The 20,697-nt window shown below is 44.9% G+C and overlaps 1 protein-coding gene across 1 annotated transcript in view; it reads right to left on the bottom strand.

Annotated features, from left to right (window-relative positions):
* Positions 1-20,697, bottom strand: part of LOC311136368 (netrin receptor UNC5C-like) — a gene marked incomplete at both ends in the record, with an annotated part of 222,813 nt that overhangs the window by 26,549 nt on the left and 175,567 nt on the right. Inside the window, 3 exons of the mRNA XM_084170472.1 lie at positions 8,084-8,443; positions 9,377-9,568; positions 14,128-14,187. Coding sequence (XP_084026598.1) covers positions 8,084-8,443; positions 9,377-9,568; positions 14,128-14,187 — 612 coding nt within the window. The remainder of the gene's footprint in view (positions 1-8,083; positions 8,444-9,376; positions 9,569-14,127; positions 14,188-20,697) is intronic.

Consider the following 20,697-nt stretch of genomic DNA (forward strand, 5'->3'; position numbering starts at 1 on the left):
ACAGAGCAACCCCAAGCAGAAAGTCAACTTCCCAGCACAGAGTACTACTCCCTCATTGAAATGAAGGATAAATTCACCCAGCTGGAGGTAAGGCAGGTGGAGCTGGAACAGCAGGTGAACACACTCCAGTCAGCACAGACCCAGACAACAGTCCAGCACAACAACACCCCCTTAACTAGACCTGGAGAGCTGCAGGTAGAGAGAGACATGTCTGCACTCTGGACTGTGGTGAGACAACATCAACAGGAGAAAGAGCAGGAGCAGGAGAAGAACAGAGCACTAGAGGAGAGGATCAGAGTGCTGGAGGAGAAGGTGAGAACGATGACGGGTGACATAGAACAACCCATTAGAGAGCTGGCCACCCCCGCAGAGAAGCCAGCAGAACAGCCCACCTCAGATCCTGACCAAAGTCTCGACACCGCAGCAGAACAGTACACCCTAGACCCTGACCATAGCCTCGACATCACACACAGACAAACAAATGAAGAACCCCAAGCCCAGGGGATCCCAACCCCTCTGAGCAACCCCCCAGTCAGACACCCTGATAGCCCTCATGACGACCCCCCCACACCCACTGAGGACATACACAAGCCACAGATTGTACTCCTTATGGACTCAAACGGGAAATACATACAAGAAAATAAACTTTTTCCAAAACACACAGTGTCTAAACTCTGGTGTCCAAACACCCAGCGCGCCCTAGACCTTCTGTCTGAGGACCGACTAGGATCACCCAGCCACATCATAATACACACAGGCACAAACGACCTGAGAACACAGCAGGAAAGGGTGGCCACATCACTCAAGGGAGTGATAGAAAAAGCTTCTTCTACTTTCCCCAACGCACAAGTGGTTATCTCAACCCTGTTACCACGAAAAGACTTCCACCCTGCTACCATACAGCGGGTAAACGCAAGTATTTCCCGTGACTGTGCATCAAAACCAAATGTCTACCTGGCCCACCACTCCACCCTGGACGTGAACAGCCTTTATGACCAGGTCCACCTATACAAGGCAGCAGTGCCCACCTTCGCCCGGACCCTAAAGGATATCGCCCTCAACCGCAGACACAACACCTCACACAGGAGCAACAGATCAACAGACACCCCGCCCAGACCAGCGAGACACCCTCCCAGACCTGCGGGACCCCCCCCAGGACCTACACATAGAGGACCCCCGCAGAGAGGACCTACATCCAGACCACAGCACCATCAACCACATCTACACCCCCACCCCCACCAATTAACTCCCCCCCAAGTCAACCATGCCCACACCCCATTTAGGCCCCCTCAGATCAGACCTATGCCCCTCCTACCCACCCCAAGCCCCCCACTCCCACAAAGAGGGCCTCAACATGAAAGTCACACATACGCCCAGGCCGTGAGCAGGCAAACAGGCCCAACACCCACTCTTACACTAGCCCAAGCCAATGGCATGTACCAGATGCTCAGCAGGCTCTGCTCACACTTACTGGTCTGAGGCCAAACCACAAAACCAACAACATTAGACACTTTATGGAACACAAAGCCTTTACTATTTCATCCTGGAATATCCAAGGCCTGAGGTCATCTGCCTTTGGCCTAAAGACCAGGAATCTGGACTTCACTAAAGAAATCGGAAATACAGACATTGTCATCCTACAAGAAACATGGTATAGAGGAGACGGACCCACTGGTTGCCCTCTAGGTTACAGAGAGCTGGTAGTCCCATCCACCAAACTACCAGGTGTGAAACAGGGAAGGGACTCAGGGGGTATGCTAATTTGGTATAGAGCAGACCTAACTCACTCTATTAAATTAATCAAAACAGGAACATTTTACATTTGGTTAGAAATTCAAAAGGAAATTATCTCAACTGAGAAAAATGTCCTCCTGTGTGCTACCTATATCCCCCCACTAGAATCCCCATACTTTAATGAAGACAGTTTCTCCATCCTGGAGGGGGAAATCAATCATTTCCAGACCCAGGGACATGTACTAGTCTGTGGCGACCTAAATGCCAGAACTGGACAAGAACCTGACACCCTCAGCACACAGGGGGACAAACACCTACCAGGAGGTGACAGCATTCCCTCCCCCATATGCCCCCCTAGGCACAACTACGACAACATAACCAACAAAAACGGGTCACGACTCCTGCAGCTCTGTCTCACACTGGGTATGTACATAGTCAATGGTAGGCTTCGAGGGGACTCCTATGGTAGGTACACCTATAGCTCATCTCTTGGCAGTAGTACTGTAGACTACTTTATCACTGACCTCAACCCAGAGTCTCTCAGAGCGTTCACAGTCAGCCCACTGACACCCCTATCAGACCACAGCAAAATCACAGTCTACTTGAACAGAGCAATACTCAATCATGAGGCATCAAAGTCAAAGGAACTGAATAATATTAAGAAATGCTATAGATGGAAGGAAAGTAGTGTTGAAACCTACCAAAAAACAATTAGGAAACAACAAATTCAATCCATTCTAGACAACTTCCTGGACAAAACGTTCCACTGTAATAGTGAAGGTGTAAACTTGGCAGTAGAAAACCTAAACAGTATATTTGACCTCTCAGCTTCCCTATCAAATCTAAAAATCTCTAACAGAAAACCAAAGAAAAGTAATAACAGTGATAAATGGTTTGATGAAGAATGCAAAAACCTAAGAAAGAAATTGAGAAACCTATCCAACCAAAAACATAGAGACCCAGAAAACCTGAGCCTACGCCTTCACTATGGTGAATCACTAAAACAATACAGAAATACACTACGGAAAAAGAAGGAACAGCATGTCAGAAATCAGCTCAATGTAATTGAAGAATCCATAGACTCTAACCACTTCTGGGAAAATTGGAAAACACTAAACAAACAACAACACGAAGAGCTATCTATCCAAAACGGAGATGTATGGGTAAACCACTTCTCCAATCTTTTTGGCCCTATAACAGAGAACAAACAGCAAAACAATATACATGATCAAATGCAAATCTTAGAATCAACTATTAAAGACTACCAGAACCCACTGGATTCTCCAATTACATTGAATGAACTACAGGACAAAATACAAACCCTCCAACCCAAAAAGTCCTGTGGTGTTGATGGTATCCTCAATGAAATGATAAAATATACAGACCACAAATTTCAATTAGCTATACTTAAACTCTTTAACATCATCCTTAGCTCTGGCATCTTCCCCAATATTTGGAACCAAGGACTGATCACCCCAATCCACAAAAGTGGAGACAAATTTGACCCCAATAACTACCGTGGGATATGCGTCAACAGCAACCTTGGGAAAATCCTCTGCATTATCATTAACAGCAGACTAGTTCATTTCCTCAGTGAAAACAATGTACTGAGCAAATGTCAAATTGGCTTTTTACCAAATTACCGTACGACAGACCACGTATTCACCCTGCACACCCTAATTGACAAACAAACAAATCAAAACAAAGGCAAAGTCTTCTCATGCTTTGTTGATTTCAAAAAAGCTTTTGACTCAATTTGGCATGAGGGTCTGCTATACAAATTGATGGAAAGTGGGGTTGGGGGAAAAACATACAACATTATAAAATCCATGTACACAAACAACAAGTGTGCGGTTAAAATTGGCAAAAAACACACACATGTCTTTCCACAGGGCCGTGGGGTGAGACAGGGATGCAGTTTAAGCCCCACCCTCTTCAACATATATATCAATGAATTGGCGAGGGCACTAGAACAGTCTGCAGCACCCGGCCTCACCCTACTAGAATCTGAAGTCAAATGTCTTCTGTTTGCTGATGATCTGGTGCTTCTGTCACCAACCAAGGAGGGCCTACAGCAGCACCTAGATATTCTGCACAGATTCTGTCAGACCTGGGCCCTGACAGTAGATCTCAGTAAGACAAAAATAATGGTGTTCCAAAAAAGGTCCAGTTGCCAGGACCACAAATACAAATTCCATCTAGACACCGTTGCCCTAGAGCACACAAAAAACTATACATACCTCGGCCTAAACATCAGCGCCACAGGTAACTTCCACAAAGCTGTGAACGATCTGAGAGACAAGGCAAGAAGGGCCTTCTATGCCATCAAAAGGAACATAAAATTTGACATACCAATTAGGATCTGGCTAAAAATACTTGAATCAGTTATGGAACCCATTGCCCTTTATGGTTCTGAGGTCTGGGGTCCGCTCACCAACCAAGAATTCACAAAATGGGACAAACACCAAATTGAGACTCTGCATGCAGAATTCTGCAAAAACATCCTCCGTGTACAACGTAAAACACCAAATAATGCATGCAGAGCAGAATTAGGCCAATACCCGCTAATTATCAAAATCCAGAAAAGAGCTGTTAAATTCTATAACCACTTAAAAGGAAGCGATTCCCAAACCTTCCATAACAAAGCCATCACCTACAGAGAGATGAACTTGGAGAAGAGTCCCCTAAGTAAGCTTGTCCTGGGCCTCTGTTCACAAACACAAACAGACCCCACACAGCCCCAGGACAACAACAACAACAACACAATTAGACCCAACCAAATCATGAGAAAACAAAAAGAGAATTACTTGACACATTGGAAAGAACAAACAAAACAACAGAGCAAACTAGAATGCTATTTGGCCCTAAACAAAGAGTACACAGTGGCAGAATACCTGACCACTGTGACTGACCCAAACTTAAGGAAAGCTTTGACTATGTACAGACTCAGTGACCATAGCCTTGCTATTGAGAAAGGCCGCCGTAGGCAGACCTGGCTCTCAAGAGAAGACAGGCTATGTGCACACTGCCCACAAAATGAGGTGGAAACAGAGCTGCACTTCCTAACCTCCTGCCAAATGTATGACCATATTAGAGACACATATTTCCCTCAGATTACAGCGATCCACAAAGAATTCGAAAACAAACACAATTTTGATAAACTCCCTTATCTACTGGGTGAAAAACCACAGTGTGCCATCACAGCTGCAAGATTTGTGACCTGTTGCCACAAGAAAAGGGCAACCAGTGAAGAACCAACACCAATGTAAATACAACCCATATTTATGTTTATTTATTTTCCCATTTGTACTTTAACTATTTGCACATTGTTACAACACTGTATATATACATAATATGACATTTGAAATGTCTTTATTCTTTTGAAACTTCTGAGTGTAATGTTTACTGTTAATATTTATTGTTTATTTCACTTTTGTTTACTATCTACTTCCCTTGCTTTGGCAATGTTAACAAACGTTTCCCATGCCAATAAAGCCCTTAAATTGAAAATTGAAATTGAAATTGAAATTGAATTGAAATTGAAATTGAATTGAGAGAGAGAGAGAGAGAGAGAGAGAGAGAACAAGAGATAGATAGAGAGAGAGAGAGAGAGAGAGAACAAGAGATAGAGAGAGAGAACAAGAGAGAGAGAACGAGAGAGACTCAGTATTTCATTACCCAGGAACCCAGAAATAAAATAAAATAAAATTTTATTTTTACATTTTACATTTTAGTCATTTAGCAGACGCTCTTATCCAGAGCGACTTACAGCTAGTGAGTGCATACATTTGTCACATACACGTGTTTAGCAGATGTTATAGCGGGTGTAGCTAAATGCTTGTGCTTCTAGCTCCGACAGTGCAGTAATATCTAACAAGTAATATTTAACAATTTCACAACATATACCTAAAACACACAAAACTAGTAAGGAATGGGATTTAAGAATATATACATATATGGACAAGCAATGACAGAGCGGCACTGACTAAGATACAGTAGAATATTATAGAATATTATATGACAGATGTTTTATATGACAGAAATTATAATTTCACCCATTTTGTGGACCGAGTCCTCAAAAATTAAGCGAACCGCACTGAGTTCATAAAAATTGGTTGAAAGGGACCAAGTGTGAAATCTCTCTCTCTCTCTCTCTCTCTCTCTCTCTCTCTCTCTCTCTCTCTCTCTCGCTCTCTCTCGTTCTCTCTGAGTAACATGATGAGGTAGCTAACATCAGCCAGAGACAAGTTTTCCAGAGAAAAACTCAAAAAACCCTAGAAGTTGTTATCCTTTAATGTTTCTGCCTGTTTTTCCCAGCTGTCAACATGCATCTGTACTGCATCCCAAACAGACCACATGTGTGCCAAGTGAGAACTGCACAGATAATGTAGGCAGTACTACAGCTTAAACAGAACAGAACAGAAGTGTACCAACCATGCTCTGTGCTCTGAGCAGACAGGCACCCAGAACCCATGCTCTGATTGACCGTGGAGAGCTTTAAGAACTCTTTCAAAGTCAAATCTCTCTCTCTCTCCTTCTCTCACCCCCCTCTCTCTCCCTCCCTCCCTCTCTGTCTCTCTCGCTCTACTTTTCTCACCCCCCCTCTCCCTCCCTCTCTCTCTGTCTCTCTCTCTCCTCTCCCCCTCTCTGTCTCCCTCTCTCTCTCTCCCTCCCTCTCTCTGTCTCTCTCTCTCCTCTCCCCTTCTCTGTCTCCCTCTCTCTCTCTCCCTCCCTCCCTCTCTCTGTCTGTCTCTCTCTCTCTCTCCTCTCACCCCCTCTTTCCCTCTCTCTCTCTCTCTCTCTCTCTCTCTCTCGCTCTCCTTCTCTCACCCCCTCTCCCTCCCTCCCTCCCTCCCTCCCTCCCTCTCTCTGTCTCTGTCTCTCTCTCTCCTTCTCTCACCCCTCTCTCTCACCCCTCTCTCTTCCTCCCTCTCTCTCTGTCTCTCTCTCTCTCTCTCTCTCTCCTTCTCTCACCCCCTCTCTCTCCCTCCCTCTCTCTCCTTCTCTCACACCATCTCTCTCCCTCCCTCCCTCCCTCACTGTCTCTCTCTCTCTCTCCTTCTCTCACCCCCCCTCTCTCCCTCCCTCTCTCTCTGTCGCTCTCTCCTCCTCTCCCCCCTCCCTCTCTCTCTCTCTCTCTCTCTCTCGCTCTCCCTCCCTCTCTCTGTCTCTCTCTCTCTCCTCTCACCCCCTCTCTCTCTCCCTCCCTCTCTCTCTGTCTCTCTCTCGCTTTCTCTCCTTCTCTCACCCCATCTCTCTCCCTCCCTCTCTCCAGGTAGTCATGCTTCAGTATGGCATTAGCCCCATGCCATGTGTATAGGATAAGGGTGATCCCTGGTGAATTAGAGGGGAAGACGTGTCAGGATCACAGCATCATCTCCTGATCATAATGAATGAATGGAATGCTAGCGCTCCCGTTGGTGCGTAGCGTGGGAAGGGGGGATGGAATTAATCATGTTATTACACACACCGTGCTAAGTCACTTTGAGGAAACAGCCTTCTAACACACTCAACACGAGGGGACCTTGTCAGCTGCTCTATAGAACTATAGTAGAGGGAGCACTGATAAAGCACCTCAAACCAATGTCAGCGTATGAAAGCACCAAAGCTCCAATCCCCATCTAGAGGCTAAAGCGGTCTGTTAATTGCTTATGGCTCAGGCCCCTGAGCCTGATGGATCTGCAGGGACCTTTTCTTATAAATACCTTTACAGCCTTACCGGAATACTTATTCAGTTTAAAGTTCATTTTATTCATTTTGAATAGGACTAATTAGTTTGACTTCAATTAATTCCAGTGCTTGACTTCAAATGACTAACCGCTTAGCGAGATTCTGCCTCCACAGATTCCATCTAGCTAAACAGACCCTGGCCTGTGCTGTATTAAAGCTAGAACCCTTAATTGCTACATCCATTTTTGGACTTATAAATCGATGATACTGTATATACCTATTGATTCTTGAAGAATATTACTTATAAATGCCTCAGGAGCTTAGTTCAACTGTCATACCCAATCATAACCCAAAATATAAGCTTGTTTAACTCCAATGTTTGTAAACAATGTAAATGTAAACACTGTATAGCCTCAAAAAATGCTTAAAACTATAATTGTAATATCATGGATGGTCAGTCCTTGCATCCATACCTCTGTCTATGAATTTGAGAGTGGTTACATTTTTCCAGGCCCATCCCTCAGCTTTTTACCAAAATAGCGGTGGGGTGTTCGCTTTGTTATTGTTTCAATTAAGCATTCTAGCTTTAAGAAAAGCGTTGTTTTCTTCACTTTATTAAAACACACCTATAAAATAGTATAGACCAACCACTTTGAGACTGTACCATAAAGACCCATACCTGAGTTGGGGACAATGAGATGCCCCCCCAGGGAGTTGAAGGAGCCCAGAGCGGTACAGGAGGGGTCCCTGGTGCCGGTTCGGAGCAGGGTCTGGGTCTGGGTCCTCCTTCCCATGGTGTCCCCATCCAGCAGGCAGTGGGGCAGCTTGGGGGACAGCTTGGAGGAGAAGTCAGACAGGTCCTCTGAAGGGGTTACCAGACCAGAGGAGTTATACACCTTGATCTTCAGGTTGGGCAGGGGGTCCAAGAGGGGGGAGTTGGTCATGGGGATCTTGTCGGCCACATCGTGGAGGGCGTAGACCGGACCGCGGTACATGGCCGCCGCAGAGGTCAGGTCAGGGGGCGCCGTCAGGAGGTCAGCTGTGGACAGGAGAGGAGAGGACAATGGTGATGTCAGTGGTAAGACTACTGTATCGTGTAAGTAGAGGTGCAGTCAGACCAAACCTGACCAATACACCATCAGGACCAATCAGTATTGACCTGTTAAGAGACTTCAGCTAACTTTTTTAGGCCATCTTCTTTTTAGCTTTTGGTTAGCTTTTTTGTGGGTTGACATGGCTGGTTTCAGCTACCTCCTGCTTAAACTAAACTGTATTGAGTTATTTGTTTACTCTACAGCTCTACACATAAACAGTGTGAAAAGTCCTGTTACTCAGAGCTCCAGCCTTAACTATCGCTCCGCAGCACAGCGTTTCATAAGGAACAGATGGCTTCATTATATAGCACTTTACCTACCAGGTACACATATGAATATTCATGATTTGTGCTGAGTGGGCGGGGTGGGGACAGTAACAGACACACTCCTCCTCCTCATCTTCTCTACCATACACAGTGTAAGAGAAATGGTTGCTAAACATGTATATACAGCCAGTATGGTAAATATCTAGTGGTGGGTTTGAATAATGAGCCTATTTGTATTCTAAATCAACATTGTTTATAGATGTGTCCTCGTCAACATGCAATGTGTTTACCTGTCTAGCTGTGGTTGTGACTGTAGATGAGGGATGACACCAAGGCACAATGGGTAAATGCAGCACCTTTAGTGTGGACTAATGTCTTTCTCTATTTCTCTCTATTTCTCTCTCTCTTTCTAACAGCCAGGTGCAGGCTGCTATTTAAACCAATCCTCTCCTGCCCAAATCTAATTACACTCGAATACAGATAGATAGGAAGGTTGTGTAACACCTATTTATCACCTGTTATTCTGATACAAAAGGACACCCCTCACACACACACACACACACACACACACACACACACAGACACACAGACACAGACACACCTCCGACCCACCTGTTCGAGCCGTCTTGATGCTGACGGGCTGGAAGCCCCCGTTGAGGGCCGAGGTGTCTATGATGTCAGAGTCAAAGTCGCGGTGGTGCTTCCTGTAGACGAACAGCGCCACGATGACGGAGATGACCAGACACATGATCACAGCGATGACGACGCCAATGTACAGCGCCACGTCATCTGTACTGGGGGCAGCTGGGGGGAGAGAAGGAGAGAGAGAGAGAGAGATATTTGACTTTGAAAGAGTGCTCAAAGCTCTCTGCGGGAAAGTCTATTTAGATATGTAATCAAACATATTAACTCCATTAATCACATGTGATAGGCAGTGGTGTTATCAGTCCTAACAAAGACAGTATCAGCACCCCAATATCCTGCTCATAGACTGAGTATTTAATAATGTCAGACATTAATCAACATACTATGAATTCATTCTGGTCCCCTATGTAGAACACCTTTGCATCATACGCACTTCATAAAAGGACGTGTGGGTGTTGTTGAAGTATATGCACTGTGCATTACCATGTCATTATTGATATATTAAGGTATATCATAACACAAAGGTTGAATTTGATATATTGGAACGTTCAAGGACATAGTGAAATGTCAAACCTGTACTGTAACTAAGCTACTGTAATGTTGGGATGGTCCAATGTCCAGATAAGGATAGTTTAATGTGCCAGGAGTTTAGAGTAGAATAGAAGGGCAGATTAGTGGCACTGTCAGACAACATTACAGAGAGAGAGAGAGAAACAGAGAGCCAGAGAGAGCGAGAGAGAGAGAGAGAAACAGAGAGCCAGAGAGAGCGAGAGAGAGGGGTGGGGGGGTATTGTATGACATGCATGAAAGCATTCCCCGTACCTTGGTATGCATTACCATTAGCTCTGAATAACAAGATTACTACAGTACAGGAATAGTACAGGCCACATCTGTGAAGCTTAGGTTCTAACAAGCAGATGAACTAGCCTGGAACTATTTAATTTTTTTTATTTCACCTTTATTTAACCAGGTAAGCCAGTTGAGAACAAGTTCTCATTTACAACTGCGACCTGGCCAAGATAAAGCAAAGCAGTGCGATAAAAAACAACAACACAGAATTACATATGGGGTAAACAAAACATAAAGTCAAAAATACAACAGAAAATATATATACAGTGTGTGCAAATGCAGCAAGTTATGGAGGTAAGGCAATAAATAGGCCATAGTGCAAAATAATTACAATTTAGTATTAACACTGGATTGATAGATGTGCAAGAGATGATGTGCAAATAGAGATACTGGGGTGCAAATGAGCAAAAATAAATAACAATATGGGGATGAGGTAGTTGGGTGGGCTAATTTCAGATGGGCTAGCCTGGAACTAGCCTGGAACTAGCCTGGTTCTAGCCTGGAACTAGCCTGTAACTAGCCTGGAACTAGCCTGGAACTAGCCTGGAACTAGCCTGGAACTAGCCTGGAACTAGCCTGGTTCTAGCCTGGAACTAGCCTGGAACTAGCCTGGAACTAGCCTGTAACTAGCCTGGAACTAGCCTGGAACTAGCCTGGAACTAGCCTGGAACTAGCCTGGAACTAGCCTGGAACTAGCCTGGTTCTAGCCTGGAACTAGCCTGGAACTAGCCTGGTTCTAGCCTGGAACTAGCCTGGAACTAGCCTGGAACTAGCCTGGAACTAGCCTGGTTCTAGCCTGGAACTAGCCTGGAACTAGCCTGGAACTAGCCTGGATCAAAAGTCTGCTTCATAAAGATATATGTTAGTCTGCTGTAAATTACAGAGGTCCCTTATGGATCACATATACTAACATTCCTCTAGCTCTCTCTCCCCATCCCCCCATCCCTGGCTTTGTTCTCTCGTTTCTCTGATAAGATCTAGAAATAACCCCCGTTTCACATTTCTCCTTTCATCTCTCCCTCCCAGAGCTTTTCTTCTTCTGTCCATTTTCCAGCTGGAGAATGAGTGATTTTAAGGCCTGGTTTGGCCCTGTTCGTTCTAATGGCTGCGTGTAGAACCCAGACTGTAATGACAAGCCATCATTATAGTGGGACAGTTAATGATGGATGGAAACAGTGAAACAGTGTCAAAGCCTTTTGTAATGTTGATAATTGTGAAGAATGGCCTTCACTGTCAAGAAACTGACAAGTGAAATATAGAGCCTTCTTTACAGGTGTCTAAATGCCACTGGCAAAGTGTGTGTGTGAGCGGGAGTGTGAGAGAAAGAAATACAGTGAAAGGTAGAGGAGAGGGATAGAGAAAGAGAGAGTAAGTGAGAGACAGAGAGAGTGAGAGACAGAGAGAAAAAAGAGTGGAAAAGAAAGGAGAGAGAGAGACAGAAATACAGACAAACAGACAGACAGGGCAGGGCGTAAAGAGAGGTTGAGAGTAAAGAGGTTGATTGAAAACCTAACAAGAACAAAGGATTTCTAGCCATGTGTGGTGATGTCATCAGGGACAAATGGACACTAATAGATGGGAGTCCATACATTACCTGTAGTCAAAAGAGAACATCATTGTACAGGCTCAGACAAAAGAGCCATTGATGGTTTCATATGATTGAAGAATTTATTCCAAATGGTGTTGATCAATGGTATACCAGTAGATGGCAGTATTAACCACAGATCCTGCCCCACAGCCATAAATTACTAACTGGTATGAACGTTGGACCATTTGCGTCCTGATATCTTTAAGTGATGCAGATGGTACTCAATCTGTGTCTTCTAATTTCACATGGGGGAGGAAGGATGAGGGGGCAAGAGGGAGTACTTAGGCTACAGGAGATGTGTGGGAGAACGGAAAAGTACGGTAAATGGAAATAATGTGCTCTAGGCGTTTTCTCTTGTTATGATATTTATGTGCACTATGCATTTCTGTCATAGCATATAGGATTTCAGTGTTGTCTACAGTATCATTGTATCATGCAGTCTGCTGTTGAGTATAGTCTCTGTTTTAGTATCATCCTCAGCCTGTTGGCCATTTGTTTAAAGGCACTAATCAGCGTCAGGATCAGAGTAGTGTTGCCCACTGCCCCTCACACACACACAGTGCAATGATGGTGTGCCAACACATTAATCTCCTGAACACAGTCCTGCCCCAGGAAAGAGCAGTCCTGACCCCCACTCTGACCTCACATCAGACAGGAAACTCACAGAGCTAGTTTGGGAATTTTGCTAAGGGAAGATAAATGAACAATTGCTCTTACGCTATTTCAAGGGGAACACTTAAGCTTCATGTGGCCAATTCACAATTGAAATCAAGGGTTAGGTGCCTCCCGAGTGGTGCAGCGGTCACTACAGATTTCGGATTAAGCGTGCAGTGTGTCAAGAAGCGGGGTCGTGTTTCGGAGGGCATGGCTCTCGACCTTCGCCTCTCCCAAGGCCGTACGGGAGTTGCAGCGATGGGACAACACTGTAACTACAAATTGGATATCACGAAATTGGGGAGAAAAAGGGGTAAAAAGTACTCCCAAAAAAGTATTAAAAAAAAGATATCAAGTGTTAGGAAGGTTATGTATTTGACATAACTGCACTACGCCATGAGAACACTAGGATTAACTCACACCACATAATACAATACAATACAATAACAGATAATGTTACTTTGCTTGAAGATTTATGAATGTATGCATAGCATACGAAGGCATTTTCAACCCCAATCAGCTCACCTTACGAGGCCCTCAGTACACCCCCAGTCTAGCAGGCCTTAACATAGACATCACGTTAAAGTCAGCAGATTCTCGTTAGATCCATACGTTAGGCCACTAATTTCCACTCAAAGCAGCCAGAGCCAAATGATGAAAGTCAGAAAATGTAATTTCACTGCGCTCCCTCTGCCATGCTCCCCTGCAGTTATTTAACATATATCCCCTTCGTCGAACAATCTCCTATCCACGCTTTGATGATAAAGGCAGCAACCTACTAAGTGTGCGTATTAAAACGTATCACTTAGATTAATACATCCCTTTGAACACGAAAGGGAGAAAAATACAAGAAATGGAAATGAAAGGGATTATTGAACACTTATTTTTCTGCGTAGAGGTGAAGACCGGAGAGTTATAAAGAGAGAGAGAGAGAGAGAGAGAGAGAGAGAGAGAGAGAGAGAGAGAGAGAGAGAGAGAGAGAGAGAGAGAGAGAGAGAGAGAGAGAGAGAGAGAGACAGAGACAGAGACAGAGAGAGAGACAGAGAGAGGGAGAGAGAGAGAGGAGTAGACATAGAGGTGTAATATTTCTGCAGGACTCTGTGTCTCAGTCTGGGATGTGATCTATGTGGACTGGGGTAAGACAGTGGCAGGCTGGCAGCCTAGAGACAATGAGCACCAACATGGTAAAAAAGCACTACCAGCCTAGGGAAAGAGGGCCAGACAGGGTGAAAACAGATAGTCAGGCAGCCAAGGCATGTTGTATGAGAGAGAGCAGAGAGACAGAGAGGTAAAGCGAGGCAGCGACCACTGGAGGCTAGGAGGAGTGAAAGAGGGAGGGTGAGGCATGGCAGGTCACAGGGCAGTGATGGGAAATAAGGTTGACACTTTATTTGACAGGAGTATATATAAGGTCTTTATGCAAATTCACGACATCCCTTTTGTTGAGGCCAATTGTGAAAACATAACTGTGAAGAAGGCAAGTGGAGCAATGTTTGCAAATGTCTGGTTGTCAGATGATTGTTATGCAGATGCTGTAAAGACCTTATGCATATATCCCGCCAATAACGTCTGTCTTGGAAAAAAGAACAAAAAAAGAATGAATACATAAATAAAAACAATAACTCACATGGATATCCCAAATCAATCTTGTCTTTGTTGAATTCAGAGGACTTCTGATATAAGGAACCTTGAGGGGGAGAGGGGGGGTGTGATGAAAATCAAATTGAAAGGCAACAGAAAAACTCAAACAAGGCAACAGAGAAGGCATGAGGAATGATGGTACAGGGAATCTCTCTTGATTTTGAGCAGGAGAGTTGGAGGAGAGGAGGAGGGCCTATGGGGGAGTGGTGTTATCCATCAGCTGCATTGGTTTAGTGCTTAGCAGCACTAGTGAATGGATGTGGGGCGAGAAGGAGAGGAGAGGAGTAATGGAGGGGTGGATGGTTGGAGGAGGTAGCAGTGGGGGAATGGCAGGGTCAATAGAACTAACAGCACTGAATCTGTCACAGCTAGACTGGGGAATCACATCCTCCCACATCAGAGGAGGCGGGGAGAGCGGGAGCGAGGGATGCAGGGATGGAGGTGGAGGGGTAGAGGGACGTACAAGTGGATGGGTGGCAAGGTAAAAATTAACACTTACTGCGCTTTAAAGGCCTAAACACACGTCACATAAACAATAAACACACTAAACACAGACACACAAGTTTCCAGGAACACACACAGTCACACGCAGCGCTCCATCACCTGGTTAGGACATACATAAACAGACAAACAATGAACTTGTGATGGAGAGGGACAGTAAAATCAATGGTGTGATAGATGGAGCGAGTGTGTACAGTACATGTAATCAGACAGAGGAGACAGAGAGCAGGGGGAGGTGGCAGTCAGAACAGGCCTAAATGATTGGACCTCTGGACCCATCCTGCTTAGTTATATTCATGCTGAGTGAGTCTGTTGCCACTGTAAAACCATGCTTTAGCTTCCTAAAGGAAACCAAGGATATAGACCCACTGTCTATTGGGGCTATTCTTTAAACCTGACATCGCCGAGCTGTGGACCAGAGAGGGTGGAGCTCCTACTGGAAATTATTGTCTATTTTCAGCCATTTATTCAGAGAGGCTTCCTGAATAGTAATATGGCTGTGTTCTACAGCTGTATCACCATTAACAGGCAAGTAATTTTTTTCCATTGGTATCTTCATATTTAACATGGAATAATGCATAAGAATCCTCCATTCCCAAAACTAGTATAATTAGAAATATGGTAATATTGGTGTCTAGCCCTATCTATGTTAGTGGTAAATGTTGACTACTGGTATATCATCTTTACTAAATGCATATAATTATCTCATTCAGATCACATACCAAACAAAATAAACAACTTTATTTAGGTAAATATGTAGTGATTTTGCCCAGATCGATATGTCAACAAAATGTCATCTGTCAGAGAGCAGAGTTAACAACATCAGAACCAACTAAGACAGGAGAGAGAGAGTGAGAGAGAGAGAGAGAGAGAGAGAGAGAGAGAGAGAGAGAGAGAGAGAGAGAGAGAGAGAGAGAGAGAGAGAAAGAGAGAGAGAGATAGAGAGAAAGAGAGAGAGAGTGTGAGAGTGTGAGAGAGAGAAATAGAGAGAGTCTTAGGGTATCTATTAGTGCTGATCCCAGACCCTATTAGAGAGAAGAAGATCAAATCAAATCCAATTTTATTTGTCACATACACGTGTTTAGCAGATGTTATTGCGGGTGTAGTGAAATGCTTGTGCTTCTTCTACAGTGCAGTAATATCTAACAAGTAATATCTATCAATTTCACAACATATACCCAATACACACAAATCTAAGTAAGGAATGGAATTTAAGAATATATACATATATGGACAAGCAATGACAGAGCGGCATGGACTAATATACAGTAGAATATTATAGAATACAGTATATACATATGAGATGAGTAATGCAAGATATGTAAACATTATTAAAGTGACTAGTGTTCCATTTCTTAAAGTGGCCAGTGATTTCAATAGGCAGCAGCAGCCTCTAGTGTGCTAGTGATGGCTATTTAACGGTCTGATGGCCTTGAGATAGAAGCTGTTTTTCATTCTCTCGGTCCCAGCTTTGATGCACCTGTACTGACCTCGCCTTCTGGATGATAGCAGGGTGAACAGGCAGTGGCTCGGGTGGTTGATGTCCTTGATGATCTTTTTGGCTTTCCTGTGACATCGGGTGCTGTACGTGTCCTGGAGGGCGGGTAGTTTGCTCCCAGTAATGCGTTCGGCAGATCGCACCACCCTCTGGAGAGCCCTGTGGTTGCGGGCGGTACAGTTGCCGTACCAGGCGGTGATACAGCCCGACAGGATGCTCTCAATTGTGCATCTGTAAAAGTTTGTGAGGGTTTTAGGTGCCAAGCCAAATTTCTTCAGCCTCTTGAGGTTGAAGAGGCTCTGTTGCGCCTTCTTCACCACACTGTCTGCGTGGGTGGACCATTTAAGTTTGTTAGTGATGTGTACGGCAAGGAACTTGAAGCTTTCCACCTTCTCCACTGTGGTCCCGTCGATGTGGATAGGGGGGTGCACCCTCTGCTGTTTCCTGAAGTCCACGATCATCTCCTTTGTTTTGTTGACGTTGAGTGAGTGTCACGGTTTCGGCCGAGGCTGCCTCTCTTCCTTGCTCGGGCAGGCTTCGGCGTTCGTCGTCTCCGGAATACTAGCTGCCACCGTTGCATGTTTCTATGTTCGTTTGCTTTTGTCTGATTGTTGTTACACCTGTTATCGTTTAGTGTAATTAGTGTCCTATAAGTTCTCGTTGTGTTTGTCAAGTGTTGTGTGTGATTGTTTTCACTGTCGTGCGTTTTGCTGGACGTATTACTGTTTGCTCGGTTGAGCTGTTCTCCATTGTGTTGGAGTGTTTTGTCGCACCTGTGTAGTGCGCCCGTTTTGGTTTCGCCTGCGTGCGGAGTTTCGCCTTCGGGCTATTTTGTGCGTTTCTCTTGTGGATAATTCACTAAAGTCTTTGGACTGTACTTCTGCGTCCTGCGCCTGATTCCACCACCACACCCACCTACAGCATCACTGACAGTGAGAGGTTATTTTCCTGGCACCACACTCCCAGAGCCCTCACCTCCTCCCTGTAGGCTGTCTCGTCATTGTTGGTGTTGTCTGCAAACTTGATGATTGAGTTGGAGGCGTGCTTGGCCACGCAGTCATGGGTGAACAGGGAGTACAGGAGGGGCTGAGCATGCACCCTTGTGGGGCCCCAGTGTTGAGGATCAGCGAAGTGGAGATGCTGTTTCCTACCTTCACCACCTGGGGGGCGGCCCGTCAGGAAGTCCAGGACCCATTTGCACAGGGCGGGGTTCAGACCCAGGGCCTCAAGCTTAATAATGAGCCTGGAGGGTACTATGGTGTTGAATGCTCAGCTATAGTCAATGAACAGCATTCTTACATAGGTATTCCTCTTGTCCAGATGGGATAGGGCAGTGTGCAGTGTGATGGTGATTGCATCGTCTGTGGATCTATTGGGGCGGTAAGCAAATTGAAGTGGGTCTAGGGTGACAGGTAAGGTAGAGGTGATATGATCCTTGACTAGTCTCTCAAAGCACTTCATGATGACACTTCATGATGTTTTTGAAATAGTTTTTGTTTTCTCAGAGACCGAGAAACACATGGTTCAGTTAAGCCAACAATCCTGCCTGCTATTCCCTTATTATACATTCAGAGAGCTGCAGAGAAACATACTGTAGTGTAGCAGCTTTGGTATGTGTGCTGCAGACTCACATGGTAAAACTTGATCTGATCTGAAGCCGTGTTTATCTGCTAATTCTGGTTCTGCCCCCCAGTTACCTTTGCTTTCTTGGGTACAGGAACAATGGTGGCCATCTTGAAGCATGTGGGGACAGCAGACTGGGATAGGGAGAGATTGAATATGTCCATAAACACACCAGCCAGCTGGTCTGCGCATGCTCTGAAGACACGGCTAGGGATGCCGTCTGGGCCGGCAGCCTTGCGGGGGTTAACATGCTTAAATGTCTTAATCACGTCGGCTACGGAGAAGGAGAGCCCACAGTCCTTGGTAGTGGGCCACGTCGGTGGCACTGTGTTATCCTCAAAGCGGGCGAAGAAGGTGTTTAGCTTGTCTGGAAGCGAGACGTCGGTGTCGGCGACATGGCTGGTTTTCCTTTTGTAGTCCGTGATTGTCTGTAGACCCTTCCACATACGTCTCGTGTCTGAGCCGTTGAATTGCGACTCCACTTTGTCTCTATACTGATGTTTTGCCTGTTTAATTGCCTTGCGGAGTGAGTAGCTACACTGTTTGTATTCTGCCATATTCCCAGTCACCTTGCCATGGTTAAATGCAGTGGTTCGCACTTTCAATTTTGTGCGAATGCTGCCATCTATCCACAGTTTCTGGTTAGGGTAGGTTTTAATAGTCACAGTGGGCACAACATCTCCTATACACTTCCTGATAAACTCAGTCACCATTTCAGTGTATTCGTCTAAATTATTTTCGCAAGCTTCCCGGAACATATCCCAGTCCGTGTGATCAAAACAATCTTGAAGCGTGGATTCCAATTGGTCAGACCAGCGTTGGATAGTCCTTAGCACGGATACTTCCTGTTTGAGTTTCTGCCTATAGGAAGGGTGGAGCAAAATGGGGTCGTGGTCAGATTTGCCGAAAGGAGGGCGGGGGAGGGCCTTATAACCATCCTGGAAGTTCGAATAGCAATGGTCGAGGATTTTAGCAGCCTGAGTACAACAGTCGATATATTGATAGAACTTCGGCAGCCTAGTACTCAAATTTGCTTTGTTAAAATCCCCGGCTACAATAAATGCAGCCTCAGGATATGTGGTTTCCAGTTTGCATAAAGTCCAGTGAAGTTCTTTGAGGGCCGTCGTGGCATCGGCTTGAGGGGGGATATACACGGCCAAAGAAGATTCTCTTGGGAGATAATACGGTCGACATTTGATTGTGAGGTATTCTAGGTCGGGTGAACAAAAGGACTTGAGTTCCTGTATGTTACTACAATTACACCATGAGTCGTTAATCATGAAACACACACCTCCGCCCTTCTGCTTCCTGAAGAGATATTTATTTCTGTCTGCGCGATGAACTGAGAACCCATCTGGCTGGACCGATTTTCACAGAATATCCCCAGAGAGCCATGTTTCCGTGAAACAAAGTATGTTACAGGCCTTGATGTCTCTCTGGAAAGAAATCCTTGCCCTGAGCTCGTCAACCTTCTTATCCAAAGACTGAACATTAGCGAGTAATATACTTGGAAGCGGTGGGTGGTGTGCGCGCCTCCTAAGTCGAACCAGCAGGCCGCTCCGAGTGCCTCTCCTCCGCCGGCGATGTTTTGGGTCAGCCGCTGGAATCAGTTCAATTGCCCTGGGGAGAGCAAACAAAGGATCTGCTTCGGAAAGTCGTATTCCTGGTCGTAATGCTGGTGAGTTTTTCCCGGCTGTATGTAATGATACAAAACACTTTCTGAGCTAATAATGTAAAAAATAATACATAAAAAAACAAAATACCGCAAAGTTTCCTAAGAGCTAGTCGCGAGGCCGCCATCTTCGTCGGCACCAGGTAACACCCTCTTAGCTTCCCTAAAATCAACCAGATCAGTGGGCAAGGTGAGTTCAGATAGCACAACATCTTCCATTCCCAATCATATTTGCCATAATGTGAGCTTTTAGATAATGGGCCGTTCTTCTAAACGCTGGTGGAGTTGGTCCAGGGAATGATCCTAAATCTATATGGTTATGGGTTTATATTCTCCGCAAACTGGCCATCAATCTAACGGAGAATGAATGCTTCTGCGATGGCCTTAGTTTGGGGAGAGAGAGAGAGAGAGAGAGAGAGAGAGAGAGAGAGAGAGAGAGAGAGAGAGAGAGAGAGAGAGAGAGAGAGAGAGAGAGAGAGGAAGAGAGACAGAGAGAGAGAGGAAGAGAGAGAGAGGAAGAAGGAGAGAGAGCTTTAACGAGGGCTTCACAGCACGCCAAGATAAAAAGGCTGAAGAAAGTTTAACTCCATTTCAAAGCTGCTCTTTGAATTATTTCGCCTGCTGTTTCTGAGCACAAAAAAAACAGTTCAACCTCTAATCTCAGTGGGACGAAGTTGTATATACAGTATATCCATTAAGTTAAATATGCACTAGCAATCAGTAAATGTACCGTTGTTATAATATTAGTGGCATTCACATGATCTGGATCATACCAGTCAGACATTGGGACAATCTATATTATGCAGATAGAGCTGCTCTATATCATGAATATTACCAATATAGTCATCACAATTTTGGTGACTATATTCGTCAAATTCATGGTATAGAGCAGCTATATCTGCATAATTTAGAAGCCTATTGGCTACTGAACAACATATCATATTAGTGGAATACATGTGACCATCAGCGATACATGACATGCAGCAACTGTATCAATGTCATAGTCAGAGAACATCGGGAGTGTCTGCACGATGTTATTAGAGTGTGGTGACTGTCTGGGTTCTATTAATGCCATGCTGGAAGCATGGTGGAACCATAGTCAGTGTGTGGGCTTCTCACCCTAAAGACATTATTAGGAAGACAGTTAATTAAAAAAGACTCACACCTTACTTTTAATTTGACAAGAACACCCTTGCTCCTGCCTACAGTTCTCTCCCCCTTTCTTGTTCTCTATCTTTATCTCTATTTTCTCTCCCTCCCTC

The sequence above is a fragment of the Coregonus lavaretus genome (assembly GCF_964263955.1).
Source record: "Coregonus lavaretus genome assembly, chromosome: 10".
Classification (NCBI taxonomy): Eukaryota; Metazoa; Chordata; class Actinopteri; order Salmoniformes; family Salmonidae; genus Coregonus; species Coregonus lavaretus.